We start from the raw sequence: 21,775 nt of genomic DNA on the forward strand, positions 1-21,775 counted from the left end.
CCCTTTTATTGTTGTAACTTCAACTTATTTCATTTACATTTCAATTACGATGTCTCATATACATCTATTACCAATTTAATTTTTTCATCAACGTTATGAATTATACTTACGAATATCATTTCTTTTACGTAATAATATTTTTTTTAAAAAAATCTTTAATTGTAAATTTCAAACACAAATATATATAAACTTTTATTTGTAAACATTCTTTTTTATTTTAATTCAAATCCTTCAAAAAATTTAAGTGAAAAGTATTTTCATAAATCAATTAATTATACACTTAAATATTTTTTTATATTTAAGTCACATTGAGCATATCATCTACCAACTTTTCACTTAAATCTAATCATTTTGAACTCATTTTCCCTACATTCAAAAAAAAATATATATAACTTTCAAATTTTTTCCCCTTCTTTACTTCCCTTTCCACTATCACCGTTATGCAAACAAAACCTTAAAATTATATATTAATTTTAAAGAATCAATATTTTGAGGCCTTATATAACATGTCTCATGTGGAGGTAAAATGTAAGTTGAGGAAGATTCAATTCGTGTAAAATTAATTGTTTATGCAATCTCTCTTTACCTTTATATTTTATGTTTTATCTTTTACATCCTTCCTTACTGATTTCAGTTAAACTTTTGCAATTGGCTGATTCAATAATAGCTTTTAAGATTTCTTGAAATAATCAATTAATATTTTTCTAATATGCTTTCATTTAACTTAATACCAAAATAATTCATCATCATTTATAATAATTAAAGTTTATTTTAAAATAATGAATAAAATTCTTTTCTAGTTTAAAGAATACAAACAATTAACCAATTTAATCACTTTTTTTTAAAAAAAAAATACTGTAAGATTTTGAGAGAAAACATTTTGAGGAAGAGTTTTTTTTCTTGAAGATATGTTTTTAAAAAGGATTTTTATTTATTCTTAATCTTTGGAATTCTATTATTTTTCCCTGACATCTTTTCCTCTTTATTAAATGATGTATCAAACTTGGGCTTTTTTTAATTGAAGCATTTTTTTTATTTATTATTAAAACATTTTGAGGAAGAGTTTTTTTTCTTGAAGATATGTTTTTAAAAAGGATTTTTATTTATTCTTAATCTTTGGAATTCTATTATTTTTCCCTGACTTCTTTTCCTCTTTATTAAATGATGTATCAAACTTGGGCTTTTTTTAATTGAAGCGTTTTTCTAATTATTATTATAAAATAGCTAATTCAAAAAATAATGGTCAAAATAAAAATTAATATAATTATTAATATATATATATACATATATATTAATTTTAAAACACCACTTAATATAACACTGTATAATTGTTTCATTATTAGAATTAAAAAATGTTATATTTATTGATTTCTGAAAAAAAAAACTTTAAAGGACATAAGAAAAGGAATTAAAGAAATAGTATAGATAAATGGATAGATTAATTCTAGCATTCACATTTATTTATTATATCATAATAACACTTTTTATTAGTTGTATTACCCTATTTTGAATGATCGGTATCCTGTCGACACCTTCTCAATATCTCAGCTCGTTTTGTAAAAGGTTTATTAGAAATCCTAAAAAAACTACTTCAGAAAAAACAATTTTTGACAACCTTTAAAATTCTATACAATTTTTCTTGAAATTTAAAAATAAATACAATTTTTCTTGATATGATGAATTTAAAAATAAATATATAATAAAATATATGTTTAGAATTAATGATATGAAAAAATACTAAAATAATGATATTAAGAATTGTAATGTAATTTTCAATAGAAAATGTAATTAATAGAAAATGTAATTTTCAATAGAAAATGTAATTTTCAATGTATCATTACTCAAACTTCATTAACAAGTAATAATTAAGTTATTTATAAAACATGATCCTATTTGTAAATTCATACTAGAAAAATAGTGATTAATAAAAAAATACTTAAATTTTTTTTTAGATTAACTTTATTCTCGGAATATCTTTAATTATAGTTACCTCATCTCTTACTATCCAAGAACCAAAGACTCAATAATGAAAAAAAAAAGGGAGAAATTCAACTTGTAAGTAATCAACTCACTTTTATTAAACTCAAGAAACTAATAAGTATTCCTACAACTTTCAATTAGGTCACTTTTCCCATATAATTGAGATAGGACTGCCGACAATAGTTTTTCCATTTGACCATTCTAAACGTCCAAAACCAGACTTACTTTGTGGTGGCGAATGCGAAGCTGTAAATATTACACTATGATTTTTTCTCATTTTTGCCGAAACTCAACACATTTGGCTCAACCGTGATATTCACAGATGGGTTATCCAAGGTAACTGATGCTTTGTATGTTCCTGCGACCCCCACGTTAGTAAGAGTTCGCTCGTGTTTAACTACGGTTGCACTGGAGCTTCTTGCTACTTGTTTAAACACCACGCCGAACGAAGGGTAATTTAAGTTTGTTACACTGTAGTGCTTTTGTGCATCACAGCTTACCTTTCTCCTCGCCACAGCTTCAATCCTTTTAGCAGTGTAGTTTAATGCACAAAGGAAGTTGAGGTAGTCATCAGCTGTGAGATCATAAACAAGTCCTGGATTGAGCGCGGCAATGGGGTTCACGTGTCCGGCACCGACTGCAAAGGGTGTTGAGGGGCCATTTGTGGCACTGTCTAATAGCTTTTTACCATTGTTGTAAGACACATAAGCTGTGGTCATAAGCGCAGACCGAATTGCAGCAGGGCTCCAATTTGGATAAACTGATTTAATCAAAGCTGCTATGCCGCTAGCGTGAGGGCATGCCATGGATGTTCCAGTGATTATGTTAAAATCCACACGCCTATCATCCTGGTCGAGGTTAGTGGGGCCTGCTGCTTTCGTAAATGCGGCTAAGATGTTTACACCAGGAGCAATGAAATCGGGTTTCAATATGTCTGGTGTGATTGGGTTTGGACCTCGAGAACTAAACGCCGAAACAATTGGTGACGGCTGAATACCAACCACTGTTCCCTGGAACACAAGTGTTGCTGTTGGATTTTGTGCCTGTTGCAAGTACATCTTGATGGCTTTGGAGGCACTGAAACCCACTGCAGCTGTTGGCAAAAGATGGGCATCCGCCACCAATTCCTCTCCGTCAATTTTTCCATTGGCTAACACCATGCCCACACCACCAGCAGATTTCACCACAAGCCCTTTCTCCACCCTTGAAATATTTCCACGATCACAGAACACGATTTTGCCCTTGACCTTTTCTGGATCCAAGCTACCTGTCAGACACAACTCTGCACCTGTTTTCACGCCTGCATTCCCAGCGTATATGAGTGGCACAAAAGTACGAGGCGTAAGACTGCCATCATGAATTGAAACTCCAGAATAGTTTTTTCCATTCCCGAGTTTGACATATACTGGAAAATCACGATCTATTGTGCCAGCTCCCACGGTGATCATCCAAGGTGCTACATTTTGGAGAGTAGAGTCAGTAGGACCATCGTTTCCTGCAGCACATGCAACTACAATCCCTTTCTCCATTGCTGCAAAGGCTCCAATGGCAAGGTTTTCTTCATCATAATCAACTGCTTGTCCTCCGAGCGATGCTGAAATGACATTCACATTGTCAGCGATGGCCGCGTCCATTGCCGCCAATATATCAGAACCAACGCAGTTATCTTCCCAACAAACCTTATAGATGGCCACTCTAGCGTGTGGGGCCATTCCTCGCGCTACCCCAGAAGCATAACCGAATAAGCTTGCACCTTTCACTGCAGAACCTGCAGCTGTGCTTGCAGTGTGGGTGCCATGGCCGTCAGAGTCTCGTGGTGATCGAAACTGTTTGGTTGCATTAAGGGGACCCACTGAGGCCTCTAAGCCTTTCAGGAAGAACCTGGCTCCTATTAACTTTTTATTGCAATTGGCTGCAGTGAAATTCTGACCTGATTCACATTTGCCTTTCCAACTCGTAGGAACGGGTCCCAGTTCGGCATCGTCAAAACTCTTGCTTTCGGGCCAAACACCAGTGTCGAGGAGTCCAATAATGATGTCACTCGTCGCATTTGACGCAGGAAACATGTCTGTGATTTTATCCAGACCAAGAAACTGAGGTGTTCGAGTTGTGAGTGGCTTGTATATTTTTTCCGGTAGCACCTTTAGAATCCCGATTTGACTCTTCAATAATTGGGTTTCTTCAAGAGTTAATCTTGCAGAAAATCCATGAATCGCATTGTCATAGGTGTAGAGAATTTCTGCAGAGTTAGATATAGATTTCAAAATGGATCTATACCAAATTGAATGATGATTTAAGATTGTTGGCATTTCAGATTTGGCCACATGAACAATGTAAGTACTCTTTTGATTATCCTTTGTATTCTCTGCTGTCGCTAGAGACACATCACAAAGGATAAAAAACAAAACAAAAGCAGTTGCGGAAAATGGTTTATCAAACATCTTCATGCTAAACTTATTTGCTTGTAGTAACTTTGAGGGGAATGTAATAGAGAATTTGGCTTAACAGAGGACCTATTTCCAATGCAGAATATATAATTGTTGTCTGTTACAAAGAAGGGTGTGGAATAAGTAAAGGGGGAAATAATTGATTTTGGTTATTAGATAATTAAATTTATGAATTTGATGTGAACATAAATAACAAACATATCAAGATAAAAGGGTTAGAAACAATTAACGCACGTAACCCTTGTTTTCATCTCATGTAACATATATACAAACAAACATTTTCGTTACATAATAATAGGTGTTACACTTTGACTTTGCTTTGTTACATAAAGTATTTATTTTATAATTAAGAGATTAAAAACTATTTAACACATACACTGACACAGACACTGATACAACAGAGATACGACAATACGTATAATATATAAAATGTAGGATACGAGGACACATATCTATATATTATATAATTATGAATTATATAAATTGACAATAAAGATTTATATGTACAAGTATGTTCCAGATTATTTTTTGAAGCAAAAAAATGTTTTCATGACTGGTTCAAAAAGATTTGTTTCTTATTTTTATAATCATAATAAAAATTTATACAATAAATTTGAGTTTTTAGAAAATTAATGTATTTTTCCTTTTTAAAATTGTGTTAAAATCGTACTAGAATTATCATAAATCCAACAAATACTTTTTGAAATAGACACTTCATGGATACGTGTTCTACAAGTGTCGTACGAGTGTCCGTGTCTGATATGAGTATACGACACCGACATAAGTGTCCGAGCTTCATAGATTAAGAGTAACAACAAGGAAAAGAAACATAATATGTGAATGCACATTTCAACAGCAATTAATTATGTCTTAAAAAAATTAAAAAATAATTTAATATCTTTTAAAGGATTTAATATTGTACTAAAAAAAGATAGTTACTGCTAATTTTCTTCTTTCTATAGTTGACCAAAATCCATGTTTGAAATTTACATAAATAAAGCATTTGATATTTAATATTATTAAAACTTAGATATTAATATTGTTAAGAGAATATATTAATCCAGATATTAATTGTGTTAATAGAATATATTAATGATTATGTAATTAGAAAATATTAAATAAAAAAGATACCAGTTTACTTCTTAAATTAGATCAACAGAAATTATTTTCAAGAGTTATGAATGACAGTTTTTGAAACATGCTTCAGGAGAATGTTGTTAGAAACTCTCATTTCAGGACTTATTCTATCAAATGTATCAAAAGTGATATTTTATTCTTAATCATAATAAGAATAATAATTATTTTATTAATCCTACCTATTATATCACAAACTTTATATATATTTTTTATTATTCATATTTTTTCCTTAATCTAAACCATTTTAATTTTTTCGAAATTTAAATCATCTTACTTTTCCTTTAATTTAAACAATCTTACTTTTTCCTCACTTTTGTCTCAAGAGTCAAATTCACTTAGTGAAATTCAAACAAAGCCTTAATTAAAAACCTACACTAAGGGATGGGTGAAGTGATATAAATAAAATTAAATATTATAATAGTTATTTACAATATAAAAATATTAATAAGGAGATTTCATTTATATAATTGTTTTATAATATTTTATTTGTATACAATTTATTATTAATTTTATCTTTATTAATATAACTTATTTTATTAATTTTTTTCATAAAATTATGTATAATAAATAATAATTATTCTCAAGTACTATATAATTACAACATTACAGAAATTTCACATTTGGTTATGTGTATCTTTTAGCCAGATGAGAATTTTGTGGAAAAGTGTGAAGCAGTTAGTCATTGTTACGTCCACCATGAAAGGTGGATTTGTGGCATGCTTTGAGGCCACGGTTCAGGCTAATTGGTTGTCAAATTTTATTTCACGACTTGGAACTGTTAACAGTATTGTCAAGCCACTGAGAATTTATTGTGATAATTCTGCAATTGTCTTATTTTCTAAAACGACAAGTATTCGAAATGTGTTAAACATATGTAATTGAAATACTTGGTCATTAAAGAGAAAGTTCAGAAACATAAAGTGTCAATAGAACATATTAGCACTGATCTTATATAATTGTTGACGTTTTAACAAGAGGGTTACCGTCCAAAACATTTACTGTATTGTTTATTGGTCATGTTGAGAATATGGACATTATGTCTTCTAGTAAAGGATAAATGTTGTTATTAATGCTTATTTGACACTTTGAGCTAATTGATATATAAAAGTTTTTGAAATCTATGTTTTCTATATTTTATGTATATGCATGCAAATTATGGTGTGGAAAACAAATTATGTCATTGTTGATGAAAATGACATTATGTTTGAATTCATTATGAACTTTTCGTTATAAAGTTATATTAAAGAGAAATGATGATATAGTAATACATGAAAGGAAATGTGTTGATTAAATGACATGTAAGCGTCATGACTCTTATTATTTTGTATTCATGATTTTGATTGATGATAGAACCAAAAATTATGTAAGGTTTTTCCATGCTGCACATTATTATTTATGTAATTATTAAATGATGAAAGTATTATAGCTCATATGAGTTAAGTAAGAGAATGTTAGAAAATTATGTAAATTAGTTTTATAACGTGACTCGTATGAAATAGATTTTGGGCTTTTGGGTGTAAATATAATTTAATAAAATAAAAAGTCAATTGATTAACTTCACTCTATAAATATACGCTTAGATTAAATTAATAGTATTAATGATGATAAGTGTCTAATTTCAGTAATATTTCATATTAAAATATAGGTACTTATGAGGATTTATTGCTAATTTACATATAAAATAATTCCTAATTTATGAATTTAGACCTTTTTACATCTTTTATTATCTTTATTTGAATAAGAGTATTTTATTCCCAAATTTGGTGTTAATTGCAGATTTCTAAGGAAGACTGGAGATTTGGATTAAAGATGAATGATTTGAGCTAAAAAGATAAAGATAGAAGGTCCCTGAATGAAAAAATATGCAAAGAAAGATTGGGCCTTTTTTTATGTTTTATCATTTAGCGCATTAGCACGACATAGGAAACAACCTAACCCTAGAAAACTAGGATAAATAGAGGGCTAGAGGCTCAACCTTAATGTGCGAGATTGAGAAGAAAACACCATAGAGTGAATTGTAACCCAATTGGAAGAATGGAAGGTGATAGAAGTATGCGTGACTAATTCTACCCCTTTGGATTGGGAGTAATCTGCTCAAACTCTTATGTATTGAGGTGATATTCAGTTCTTGATTTTGATTATTGGTATTGTTGTTTTACTTTTAATTTTCCGTGACAAATTGAGAATCTTAAATCTGACCGGGAGGTATTTTTAGGGTTCGGACCTAAACAACAATACTTAACATATTTGAGTGTTAGGAATAGACTTGAAATGAGCTTCGTTCTAAGTTGTTCTTATAATTATGCGAGGGATCGATAGTTAGGGGACATTCTTAAGGATTTTATATGCGAGGAATCGATATAGATGATTTTTATACTGGCATCAATTTCAATCAAAAAACTTAATATTGACATGCTAATCAAAATACATGAGTGAGACAGATGAAACCTAATCCCTATTTTTCCAATTGAAACAACTAATTCTTTGTCTGTTTTCTTATTGATCATTGCCAACCCAACCACTTTCAATACACTTTTAATTGTTTTGTTCTATATTTAGCGATTATTGTACTTGATAATTCACTGTTTGGGATCGATATCCGTTCTTAGGGACAATTATTACTTCTGACAAAGTGATGCACTTGTCGTAAAAAGTCATCAATTAACTATCTTCGACCTCTTAATTATGAATCCTAACTTGAAGGAGGACCTTTTTAAACACTTTAACCGAAAATCGAGACCAGATGAAAGACTAAAATGATATCCATACTACAAGTTACAAGACTTTTCCAACTCTGATAAAAACACATACCAAAAATTATATCTTGATAATGGAGTATTGAGTAAAAGATAAGTTTTTAATAGAAATGAAAAAATTACATGTATAAAGTAGTGGCGAGTGCTGGTATGTGGCATATATTTGAATATGATTTTGATTTTAAATACCAAAATGACCCCACTGTGGAGGAATTGCCCTTTCACGTTGATCCAGATGAATAACATCAAAAGCGACTGTAGAGAGGTACTGTCTCTGGTAGTGGCCGGGCCAAATGATGAAACAGTTCCTTTCTTCACCCTCAAACAAGGAAAAGACATTATCTTAGGTCGCCTGCACTGCACTGCACCCATAACTTCACTTATCCAATCTATTCCAATTCCTACTTTAGTCTTTGTCAATACTTCACTTTATTGCTCTTTATATTCCAAACTCTCTCTGTCACTCCACTCTGCCACACTTCCACATTCCCCTCTTCACATTTTTTCACTCACATTCTCCCTATAAATCCCTTTCTTCTTACCCTTATCATTTCCCCTGCCACTCATCACAGTTCTTAACAAAATCTGTACCTTTCCTCAGATGGCGACAAATAGTGGCACCACCCACCAGAAAAAACTGGAACAATTGAAAGAAGAAGAGGGGGAAGAAGATGAAGAAATCGAAGCATTGTCACTTTGCGACCTCCCGGTCAATCTCATCAACGACGACGCTCAACCGAAACCGAAACCAAAACCAGATTCTCAGATCATAGAAAGCCGAGAAGATTTTGATTTCCCCTTATGGGGTACCCCTCTTTCCCCAGAATCAGAAATGTGTGCTGCTGATGAAGTTTTCTTCCAAGGCCAAATTCTCCCCCTGCGTCTCTCATTAAAGCGATGTCAATCAAGGTCCGAGTCCTTGGGTCACGGTTCTCTGAGAGAGTTTCGTAGCAATAGCAGTAGAAGCAGCAGCGTAAGAAGCCAGAACTCAACTAGTAGCAGCTCCTCCACCACCACCACAACCCCAAGAATTTCAAAACTCAGAGCTCAAAATCAAAATCAAAATCACTTCCATGCGCATCCCAGTCCCCAACCTCAATTGAAGGTAACCGTTCCAAGACAAACAAGCTTCGGTAATCAAGGTAGAAAATCATCTGCATGGGACTTTTTCCGCTTGGGTGTGGTGCCTGCACCCGAGATAGCATTGCAAGATCTCAAAGTTCGCAGTACCAACGGTGTTAACAAAAATCACATAGGTCGCAACAATAGCAGTAACAACAGCAGCAGCAGCAATAGTAACCTCAATGCTAATAGTGCTGTAAAAAGGAGTTACAGCGCTAAAGGAAATCACGTTTTCAAAGATTTTGTGGGTATAGGTGGTGGCTTTTGGAGTGGCTGCAAATGTTCAGTTGAAACAGTGCAATCGAACATGATCATGATTAAGGGTAGTACTAAAAGCGCCAACAAGACCGAAAGCGCAACTCACGCGATGAAAGAAAAAGTGGTCGAAAGGAAGAAACATAAGCAGAGACAAAAGCAAGGAAAGAGAACCGTGTCGCGTCGTCGAACGTTTGAATGGTTAAAGGAGCTTTCGCATGATGCAAGCTATTCCAATGATGAGGCTTTGTTATCAAAATCTTAAACGCTTTGGCTCAGCGCATGCTTGTAATTTTATTTTTTTATTATTGGGTTAGATCGCCTTTATAGCCGTTGGCTTTTGTTTTTGTTCTTAAATTGCATCATTGTGAATGAGAGTGGAGACTCTGTAATCAAAATTTCTTACCCTCGTGAGAATCATAGTTTTGCTTTTTCATTTCTCTTTTTGACTGATGCTGATTGATTGCGTCTTTAAGATTGAATGTGTTTCGTAAGATATTGTTGGTGAGATCTGTGTCCGAGGCAAGTGGCGATGGTGAATTATAGAATGATAAGGTCCGTCGTAAGTGGGGATAATTTGGTGCTTATGCTTGTCGTAACAGAAGGAACTTCGATGCTTAATGATTGGATAATTGGTTCCTTGGAGTATGTGAAATAACAATGATTCTTGCATATCTAAAAACATTATCCCCTTTTTTATATATATTTTTGTTTTTTGGGGCTAGAAAATTGTGCTCGAACAATTGATTTATTTTTTTATATGTTTCTTTTTTTTCTTCTACATTTTAGATTTTGACTCGCTGTTGAGAGTGTTGTTGCAAAAAATCTCCCCACACTTAAATAAATATTTGGTATTTAGATGTAATTATTATTATAATAATGACTTACTTTTTGTTTATCTGTTTTACTTATATGTATATGGTTGTAATGAACTATGTTACTTTTAGACAGATAATAAAAAATGTATTATTTTTTTATTTTGATGCATTTCGTTCATATTGATCGGTCGATATCTGATTTTAGATTTTAGGATTTTGAAATTATCCCGTCCGATCGGTACAATACTTATAGTCTCTAAAATGTAGGATACGAGACACGAATCTATATATTATATAATTATGAATTATATAAATTGATAATAAAGATTTATGTGAACAAGTATGTTTCAGTTTTTTTTTAGCATAAAGATATTTTTTGTGAGTGGTTCAAAATGATTTGTTTCTTGTTTTTATAATTATAATAAAAATTTATACAATAAATTTAAGTTTTTAGAAAATTAATATATTTCTCTTTTTTAAAATTATATTAGAACGTGTTATAAGTGTCAAAAATTCAATAAATATTTTTTGAATTTGACACTTTAATGATACGTGTGTTTTACGAGTGTCGTGTCCAATAAGTATGTCCGACACGGACACCATTTAAGAGGAGTGTTTCAACCTCGTAATATTGATCTCCAGACAATTAGTGGCATTAAATTATTACAAAATGTGTTTCTATTTTAAAATTATCTTTAAATTTATTGAGATATTTGAAAAAAAAGTAATGATTATATACTTCATTATCATATGAATTTATTTATTTTTAATTGATATATTATGTTCGAGTCTTACTAAATAAGAAGTGATAAGACTGAGAGAGAAAATTCTATTGAAATATAACCACATTTTTTTTCACATATGTTAATAATTGACGGGGTAAGTAAACCACATTTTTTTACACGTACAACGTGCGTTAATGATTGACAGAGTAAGTGAACCACGTTACTATACAACGAGAAATATAGTTTATGTTATTAATTCATAATATTTATGGAGCAGATACTTCCAGCACCGGGTAAAATTTGAACTTTTACCCGATTTTTATATGAAATGAAAAAATTGTTATTAAATAAAAAGATTGTGGATTAAAATATATTCTATGTTTTTTTTAAATATGTTTTCAAGATTTGGATTTTCAGAACACTTTTTTTTATTTTTGGAATCTTTTCTCTGAAATATATTTTTGATTTTTTTTTCTAGAATTTTCTTCAGGAATTTATATTTTTATTCAGGAATTCTTTTTCAGAATGTTATTTTAATTTTTCAATTCTATTTCTTAAATTCCATATTTTCAGTTTCTGAATAAAGAACAATTTTGTAAATTTAAAAGAAGATAGAGTGCAAGTCACAATTTATAAGGTGCAGGAAGAATTTGACTATTTATGGCTAGCCCATGTTTAAAAGGTCAGGGATAGTTTATTGGGGGCTGCTATTTGCACCTTCACTTTAACTCTTTGCACTATCCTTCTACTTTTCCTTTTGTTTTTTTTGACAAAAATACTTTTAATACAAACTATTTAGTTTCAGTAAGATTCGTGAAATAAAAAATCAAGATGGTCTGAGATAATAACTTTAAAGAGAGAAAAAAGAGAAAAAAAAAAAAGAAGAAAGGGATGCGAGTGAAGGTGAGGAAAACTAAGTAAAAGAACCAACAATTGTGTGGGTGGGTGGATCGAACAATTGTACTTTTCAAGCTTTTCATGTCTAACAATTGGGATGCTATATATGGATGTAAGGATAAAAGTGGAGAAAAAAGGTTATATAATTTATAAAAGAACAGGAAATCATATATCTATTTGATTATTTTTTTTACAAAATACATCTTTTGGTTATTGTACTAGCACGACCGGACGTCAGAATATCGAACCATTTGACCACTCGAACACGATTAGAAGGTTACACGACGACATGTGGTCGACCAACCCATGACGAGTCATGGATTGACCAAGTCAACATGGATAATTCATAGTTAAGAGTTGTTTAGTGCAACCCTAAACAGGAACCAACCTCCTAATCCGGTCCATCAGTGAAAGACCGCTAAGGTAATATAAATAGTGCAAATTCTAAGAATCACGTCATTATCTACAGTACCCTCATCCGAGTATCGACACCCTGACTGACTTGATCGTCGGAGTGTCTTTTGCAAGTACCATCCCAGTGTGTGCTACCAGACGATCGAGAGGAGGAAGATGAAGTTGAGAATGATAACGACCGACTGAAAGGAGGAGTAAAACAATTGTTCTCTAGGCCCCAACACCTCCTCGTTTGAAAAATAAGAAGAAGATAATCTTAGTTAAAACTATTTATTATGTTAATTGAAAGTTAAAAATTAGTTCTAAGCTAATAATTATCAAACTATATTAGTGAATAAAAACTTGATAAAGTTAACAAATAAGTTAACTGATTACATATATGTATATATAATAAAATGATACTCTATAACACTATTTTTTTATAGAATAATTATTTTTGCAATTATAATTTTAGATTTAAAATTAATCTTGACTTTAATTGTAATTTTTAAAAGATGAATATATAATTAAAAATAATAATAAAGCAGTGTAACGTCAAAAAGGATAAATTAAAAGAATATTGAACATCTTTAATGGTATTTTTTTCTTGGATAGTGTATGGTAAATAGTAGAAATCTAAAAGCTAATATGGTTCTAGTCTAGTCAACGTCAATTTTAAGACAGTGTTTGATGAAGAATTTCAAATCCTTAAAAAATTTAAATATATAGAAATTTAAATACCTCGATTAAATTCCTTTTGCTTTTAAATTACGCAATTCAAATTTCATATATTTATAAATTCTTCAGATAAAGTAATTAATATGCATCACATGCAACCTTTATTTTACGTTTTTTTTAATTCCTCACTATATTATTTGAAACTCCTTCCATTTTGGTTGAAAACAATTTTTTTTATAAAATTTCCATCATTTTAAAACTCTTTAAATCTAATAGCGAAACAAAATTATATATATATATAATACTTTATTTTAAAAAATAAATTTTAAATTTTACTCATTCCTATAAAATCAAGACTTACATCTATTTATATATATATATTATAATTTTTTTTTATATATATTATAAAAAAAATTTATTTATAGAATCATTTGTATATTATGATATAAAATGTGTTTATTAATCTTCAGTATTTTAAATTCACTTAAAAAGCCTTTTCTCAGAATTTCCCATCCAAAATGAGTGTAATCCAAGTTCTAAAGTTTGATGTTGCCTGGTCCAAGTCGTGGTCTACTTTTACTTCTTCTTCTTCTTTTTGAGTGTGTGGTCCTCGTTTCTTGATAGAGGGGGTCAAGGATATAATGCATATTCCCCCATTTCTCTCAACCTCATTTTATACTTTAAGTGGAACTCGTCACTTATGCAGTAATCATAACTAAAACCCATTTCTCTCACTCTGCTTTTGTACTTTACTTGGGTAAAACCCATTTTATAATGCCCTATTTTACCTATACTTTTTACTCTTATGAAAATTATATCTAATTCTATTTCACTAAATTTATTCACTATTTAAATGAAAAAATATGTTATCTAACAATATGATACGGTCAAAATCTTGATTATAATATACTTTTAACTAGAAAATAAATTTTAATTAATTCACTTTTATATAGTGAGTTGTACAAAATAAAATTTGTTTTTACTTATATTATAAATTAATTTTTTATTATTATATAAAATTATTAAATAAATTAAATAAATTTTAAAAAATATGTAAACAAAATACGCGACAAATCAAGTAACTTTATTTCTATAATTATACCTACCGAATACAATTCATTAATCTTATAATTCATTACAAACTGTATAAATAAATACATCAAACGAAACAAATATACATCATTAATATAATACTTATTATATATTAAATATTGAACACTTACTTAAACATCATAATAAATATTTTTTTAATACACTCCTAATTTAGAATCAAAACTTAAAACATAATAGAGAAAAAAATACGAAAAAAATAATCAATTATTATTCTTAATATCTGAGTCTCATCCAATAACAAATCTCGTATACAAAGAACAAATAATGAAAAACTTCGCTTGCAATCCTACACTAGTTTGTTCAATTTTACACTCTTGTGAATGATTGGGTGCCAAAAGCACACACCTTGCAAGAAATAGTCAGAAGAATATGGATCAAAGGACAAAAAATAGTGGTAAAAATTATATATATATATATATATATCAATTGAAGTTGTTAGTCTTGTATGATGTTTATTAACTTGTCCATTAAATATTAATGACAAGAATATTTTCAAATTAATATAGCAAAGACTGGTAAAATAATTTATATCAATTACAATTATTTACAACATTTAAAAATAGATAAGAAACAAAATATTTGTCAAAATAATATATTATATTCTATGAATATTATAAAAGAAGAATAAAATATTTGGACCAAAATAAAAAATCATATAAATGTAATTATATGGAAAGCTATGTCCCAAATAAAAAATTATTGTCTTGATATTAAAATATTATATATTAAAAAAGGCATTAGGAAGCCAAAAGGTTCATCTCTGTTAAAGTTTATATAGAAGGATAATTATTTGAAAAGTAAACTCACGATCTTCATTAATTAGTACTTCATCTGTGGAGGGAGAATGTCTTGGATCACTAAACAATGTGTTGTACAAAAACTAAAAAAAAATATTACAAAATGTACTCAAAATATTTTAGTAAATTTAAATTAGTTATTTGTGTCTGTCCTTTCTTTGTTTAATATATTAAGAAAAAATAGGGGACACATAAAAGTTTAATATTTGAATGAAATAAAAGTAAAATAAAAACTTTAGTTTCTAAAATCAATATTTATATATGATTATTTATAAAAAAACACTTTACACAACATATCAAAATAAAATAAAAATATAATGACCTGAATTATATAAAAAAAAAACACTGTATGCACATTCATTTAATTAAATAAACACTTAAAAATATTATAATTATTTTTAAACTATCTTGACTAATATTCTATATTTTGTTTGCCACTTCACACTAAACTAACCAAAAGAAAACTAAGAAAATACTAAAAACATGAGAGGAGTCTAATACTAAATAAATAAATAAAAATATTTATCACTTGTCAAGTTGTCACCAATCTATGTTTATTGCTACATAAATTACTTATCCTAAATATAAAATACAATTTAAACATTGTTGTAACAAAATTTAATTATAATAATATAATTTATATATCTAAAATATTTATTTATTATAAATTGAAATATGTAAAATAAAAGTTATTATTTTTCTTTTTTCTTTCCATTTTTTTATGGCTATTCGCAACACCCGTCCAATACTCTGCCAGGGTAATAAATAAATCAGTGGAGAATCTCATTCACTCACACTTTCGTTTACTAACTTTTTTTTGTTTTTCCTACGTTTAACGCGGAATCCACACCTTCCCTCTCATTTCCATTTTCTTCACTGTTCAATACTATATGTAGTTGCTTCTTCACCAACCCAAAACTCACTTCACCAAACAAACAACAGAACACAACAGGGCAGAGAGACAGAGCGCACGTTAAGGATGTTGGACCGATGCCTGAGGCCACTGGAGATGTGCTTCGGTGGTGGAGGAGACGACGAAACCCTCCTCTGGGACACTGACCTTAAACCTCACGCTTCAGGGAACTACTCGATTGCAGTGGTACAAGCCAATTCTTCCTTGGAAGACCAAGCACAAGTCTTCACCTCTCCGTCTGCAACCTTTGTTGGCGTCTACGACGGCCACGGTGGACCCCAAGCTTCCCGATTCATCACCAATCATCTCTTCTCCTTCGTCCGCAGTAAGAATCCAAATTTAATTTATTCCGTTTCCTATCATTACATCCATAATCATCATTCTAATTCTTCAAATTATTAATAACACTCCATCCTAATGGACATTATTTCTCCATTAGGTGATAATCTTTACATGATTAAGTATTATTAAGAGTGTGTTTTCTTTTGGGTGTAGTCATGTTCCATGAAGTTTTTTTAATTTTGAAAGAAAAACATAGGAAAACAGAGTATGATACAAGGTAAATAAAAAAGTTAAATATGTAATATGATATATATATTGTTTTTACCGGCTCGAATTCGGTCGGAGTAAGGATGAGCTCTCTTCGGATTCTCTTCTGTTGTTCGGTCGCTTAACGGATAAGGTGCTTGGTGAATGTACTTTAGGCTTCAGCAATCGATCTCCTAAGGATGAGGAGGGTTTCACCTGCGATTGTACTCCGACACTCAAGTAGTCAGTGAGAGCATTAAATATATATATATGATAAAATATGTTGCAAAGATGCAAGTTGAGATACTCCCTGCAGGTAGTCGTCTATTTATAAGCGTCTACGAACTTGGATTTCATATTTGGGTATTTCCAAGCATTAATGTGTCGTTTCTCGGTCACTCTCTATAAAATATGGATATAAAACATGTAAATCAGAATAGTTAATAGCATAATCAGGGCCGAGGATAACATTCATTACGGTATCGGGATATGAGTATTTACATTTATTACACGGGAATATGTGTGTGCAGAAAAAACATTATACTTTCCTTTAGTGGAATTCGTTCCTTGTTGTCCTGTCGCGCGATACCGGGCCAAGGCCAAAACAGACCGTGTTTTTGAGCCTGTTCATTCGGTTTGTGGTATATGTCAAGTTCTCACATCGTCACTTCCTCCAGATGGACCCTTAGTGAGTTCGATCAAATACCTACCCGATTCGGGACAAAAGATATATATATATATATATATATATATATATATATTTATGATACGTTAGCTACCGTGGTAACGAAATATACGTTATTTATTTATGATTAATGATATAAAAAGTTGATGGAAGTGATTGCTCTGTTTGGCAGAGTACACAGCAGAGGAAGGTGGATTGTCAGAGGAAGTGATAAAGAAAGCGTTCGAGTCAACAGAGGAGGAGTTTTTGCGTTTTGTGAAACAATCATGGATTGCGCGACCACAAATGGCTTCAGTGGGTTCGTGCTGTCTTCTGGGAGCGATTTCAAAGAACGTTCTTTATGTTGCTAATCTGGGGGATTCAAGGGCGGTTTTGGGCCGGGAAGCGTTGGAAGGAGAGGTGAATTGCGGTGGTGTGGTGGCAGAGCGTTTGTCCACTGATCACAATGTTGGAGTGGAGGAGGTCAGAAAGGAGGTGGAGGCTCTTCACCCTGATGACGCACACATTGTGGTTTGCATTCGTGGAGTTTGGCGAATCAAGGGCATTATTCAGGTTCGTTTCAATATTATACGATCTTCATCTATTCCTCTTAGTTTGGTGTTCTGTTCAATTACTTACACTTTGTGAATGAATTTACTTTCAATATTTGTTTTCTGTTTATATTTGTGTTTAATGGGTGACATAGAATTATGAAAATCATCAAATTCCATTTTGACTCTAAAAATTAGTTTGCATATATTCTTTACCTATTTTCTAAAAAAAAAACTACTTCCCTTTACAAAACATGTTTTTAAGTGAAGGTTATTGTTATTTATACAATACAATATAATTTTATTTTATTCTTACTTGATATCAACTCTTCAATCAACACTCCTCACATTAAAACATTAACATCATGATATAGATGATGCAACAATGACATGTAACATAACAGATCACAAGTTTGTTAAAATAGATATATGAGATCATAAATTTAAGTATAATTCATCCTAACTTTTATTTTAATATGATCTTATGGTTGATATGAGATTTTGAATTCATTTAGTTAAATTTTATCAAGTTAACAAAATTTTGAATAGTATTTTAAGATAAACAAACAAAAGTAAATTTTACAAAATAATTATGAAAAGTTAAGAAATTATTTTTCTCCTTATCAAAAAAGAGATGGAATGCAAAATGAAATGTAAATGTTTTAGAGGTGATTAAAGTAGAGTGACGTGAATTCATCCTTAATTGAACTTTTGTTTGCATTTGGAAAATAGACATAAAGGATAAAAATGCATGAATACAACATGTTATTTGACACTTTAAGACAAAATTTAGAAAGAAAAAAAAAAGATATAACATGATAAAGAAATAAAAAAAAATCAAGGAATGTTAATCAAAGTTTTTTCGGACAAAGTATTTATCTATCATTAATCCAACATAAGTTTTCACCATCTTAGATGAATGTAAGAAAAAAAAATATAGAAGGAAAAATACAAACTAATATATTATAATTAAAACAATAGAAATTGATTTTTAAAAATATAATACATTTTCTCTATTTTATTTTCTTATTTCAAAATTTAATTTATTTTCTCTCTTTATCTACTCAATAGAGTTGTATAAAATTCAAAAGTTTACTTTTAAGTTGTGTGTTTTCATTATTATGTGATTTAATTATTATGATTTTCAGATATAAGAAGTGTGTTTTTTTTTCTTTTCTTAAAATATTTTTTTGTGTCATAACGAGTGAATGTGATTTTATGATGTTTTATTTTTAAGATTTTATCTTGGTATTAATTTTGTAAGCATTTTGGAATAAGTTTAAGTTGAGTGTGTTATCGATTTCTTAATAGATATGTCTTGCACTTTTTTTCTCAACATAAGTGAGGAAATGTAGAAGGATCTTGATATATGAATCTCTACCGATCAAAATTATTTTGTAAAGTTGATCTGCATTCTTCTCTACGTCTCTATATGTTCTTGTCTCATCCCATAAGTTTTTATATTCAAAAAGTATATTTCTAAATTCGTAATTAGCTTCTGAATTAAGAGTCTTTTGTGATTAGCTTCTGGATTACATAATCCATAAGTCTTTTCTATACATGAGATTAGCTTCCAGATTATATAATCCATAAGTCTTTTTTCAAATGCATGATTAGCTTTCGGATTACATAATCTGTACGTCTTTTCTAGATATGAGATTAACTTTCGGATTATGTAATACAAAAGTTTTTTTCAAATGCGTGATTAGCTTTTGGATTACATAATCCATAAGTCTTTTTCTGAATATGAGATTAACTTATGGATTATGTAATCTGGAATATATTCGAATTATATATTCCATAGACTTATCTCAAATCCAAAAAATACTTCTAGATTTTATAAATCTAAAGAACACTTTCAGATTATGTATGGGGTGACAAAAAAAAGGATAAGAATGTATTTTCACATTTAGTATCGGGTGACACAAAAAGTTATGGAGGTGCAGGCAGTCTTTCTACAATGGATGGTCATCAACTTTTGCATTGTGAAATCCTTAAAGGTTTAGGACCAATTTATTCCTGTACCTCCATCATCTCTTACTGCACCTCAATACAACACGTAAAATAACAATTTTGTCATTTTTTTATATTTCTTATTGACTCCTCTCTTCCTTTTTTTTTTATTCATATATTTCAAACTTTAAAATTTGGAATACAAAATTGTATTTTACATTTTAGAATTCATAATGTATTTTTAAATTCATAAAATACATTTTGAACTTCGAACTTTAAAATTCATAATACAATTTCAATTTTGTATTCTAAATTCTAGAGTTTAAAATGCATTTTCAAACATAGAAAATACTTTTTGAATTATAGGATTCAGAACACAATACAATTTTGAATTCTAAATTTCATAATACATTTTCAAACCCACAAAATAGCTTCCAAATTTAAAAATTCGAAATACATAATTGTATTCTAAATTTTAGATTTTGAGCTCTAAAAAACAAATCATGCACTTTTTTTAAGGTAATTTTGAAACTGAATAATTTATGATGGTGCATGAAGAAATTATAGAGGTGGAAAAAGAAATTTTCAGGTTTAGTATGCCATGTAGACAGTGATCATGTCATTATTTTTATCATATAAATCAGCATTTAATAATCAGATAATTTAGCAATAAAATGTCGAAGAATTTGATTTGAAAAGGTACTTAAGTTTAGATTCACGTGTATAAAAAAAGTTATAAAAAAAATAATTGTATTTAGTTGTTAAAAAAATAACATGTTTTAAATCAATGTATATAATATTCTGCTAGCCAAGACCACAATTATTTTTATAAAGAGCATCATTTTTCCAAAACTTTTGTTTAAATAAAAGTAGTAATTCTTTTAACTATTTTCTGGCCTTATAGGTATCAAGATCAATCGGAGATGCTTACTTAAAGAAACCAAATTTTGACACAAATCCTCTGTTCCAACAAATTGTATATCCAGTATACTTGAAGAGACCTGTAATGACAGCAGAACCATCAATAGTGAGGCGGAAATTGAAGGCAAATGATTTATTTTTGATCTTTGCATCAGACGGACTCTGGGAGAATTTAACTGATGAAGAGGTTGTTCAAATTATATCCAAAAGTCCCAGAATAGTAAGTCCACACCAAACAACCCTCCTAAAATAAACTACAAAAACCTAAAAAACATAAGCATGTCTTTCTAACTGTCTATAGTTTTGGAGATTCCATTGTATGAAAGATGGTAAAAGATGTAAAACTCGTTTGTGTTGTAGGGAATAGCAAAACGACTGGTGACAGTTGCACTAGAAGAGGTTGCAAAGAAAAGAGAAATGAAGTATGATGACTTGAAGAAAGTTGAGAAAGGTTTGAGGCGTCATTTTCATGATGATATTACCGTGATCGTTCTGTATCTCGATCATTCAAAAAAATCTATAAATGGTAGCTCAAGACATAAAGGAGATTATGACTGCATTAATACTCCTATTGATATCTTCTCTCAAACTGCAGATTACGTTCATCTTTAACTTCAATAAGCTTCTACTTTGTTAGTACTAGCAATGGCGTCTTTACCCTCCATTGCTTTTACCAAGAAATTGACCACATTTAAAAAAATATATATACTTAAAGTGGTAGTTACCGATGGCAAAAAAGAATGGGACTGTAAATGTGATCTAAACCGGGTTAAGTTGTTATTTTTATTGATAATGGGAAGCTTCAAATAATAATATGTATTTTATTTTCTTGTTAAAAAGTGAATATTAAATTTTACTCAATCTTATGAAATGATTTTCAACTTTTTTTTGTTTTATTTATAAAAATTGTAAAAAATGTCAAACAATTTAAAACAACTCAGCGTTGTATTCAGTTAAATGAATTAGATTCTCACAATATCTTGTTGCTATTTTATTCTGTTATTAGAATAATTTTATTCTTATTCTTAATTGTTACAACACCTTTTAATACATATAAAGATAAAAGGAAAGGAAAAAAAATGTATTTCCTTAAAGGAAAGGAAAGGAAAAAAAATGTATTTCCTTAA

General features: G+C 29.9%; 3 protein-coding genes across 3 annotated transcripts; 2 read left to right on the plus strand and 1 right to left on the minus strand.

Moving 5' to 3' along the window:
* Nucleotides 1-2,073: 2,073 nt before the first annotated feature.
* LOC137809580 (subtilisin-like protease SBT1.7) lies at nt 2,074-4,435 on the minus strand. Its single transcript, XM_068610694.2, is given in 2 exon segments — nt 2,074-2,243; nt 2,245-4,435. Coding segments are annotated over 2 exon segments (2,304 nt in total). The 5' UTR covers nt 4,428-4,435; the 3' UTR covers nt 2,074-2,122.
* A 3,927-nt stretch (nt 4,436-8,362) lies between these two features.
* LOC137810064 (uncharacterized) lies at nt 8,363-10,137 on the plus strand. Its single transcript, XM_068611187.2, has one exon. The coding sequence runs from the start codon at nt 8,922-8,924 to the stop codon at nt 9,960-9,962; it is 1,041 nt and encodes a 346-aa protein (XP_068467288.1). The 5' UTR covers nt 8,363-8,921; the 3' UTR covers nt 9,963-10,137.
* Nucleotides 10,138-15,917: 5,780 nt separating this feature from the next.
* LOC137810065 (putative protein phosphatase 2C 63) lies at nt 15,918-21,509 on the plus strand. Its single transcript, XM_068611189.2, has 4 exons — nt 15,918-16,356; nt 17,417-17,796; nt 20,632-20,868; nt 21,009-21,509. The coding sequence occupies exons 1-4, from the start codon at nt 16,098-16,100 to the stop codon at nt 21,258-21,260; spliced, it is 1,128 nt and encodes a 375-aa protein (XP_068467290.2). The 5' UTR covers nt 15,918-16,097; the 3' UTR covers nt 21,261-21,509.
* Nucleotides 21,510-21,775: the final 266 nt, after the last annotated feature.

This window comes from Phaseolus vulgaris, chromosome 2 (assembly GCF_051622355.1).
Source record: "Phaseolus vulgaris cultivar YP4 chromosome 2, ASM5162235v1, whole genome shotgun sequence".
NCBI lineage: Eukaryota > Viridiplantae > Streptophyta > Magnoliopsida > Fabales > Fabaceae > Phaseolus > Phaseolus vulgaris.

What these genes read in the sequence shown, in the direction of transcription:
- LOC137810064 (XM_068611187.2), top strand. Translation starts at nt 8,922, where the DNA reads ATGGCGACAAATAGTGGCACCACCCACCAGAAAAAACTGGAACAATTG.
- LOC137810065 (XM_068611189.2), top strand. Translation starts at nt 16,098, where the DNA reads ATGTTGGACCGATGCCTGAGGCCACTGGAGATGTGCTTCGGTGGTGGA. An exon ending in TCTCTTCTCCTTCGTCCGCA is followed by an intron (nt 16,357 to 17,416) that starts GTAAGAATCCAA and finishes TCTGTTTGGCAG; the next exon opens with AGTACACAGCAGAGGAAGGT. An exon ending in GAATCAAGGGCATTATTCAG is followed by an intron (nt 17,797 to 20,631) that starts GTTCGTTTCAAT and finishes CTGGCCTTATAG; the next exon opens with GTATCAAGATCAATCGGAGA.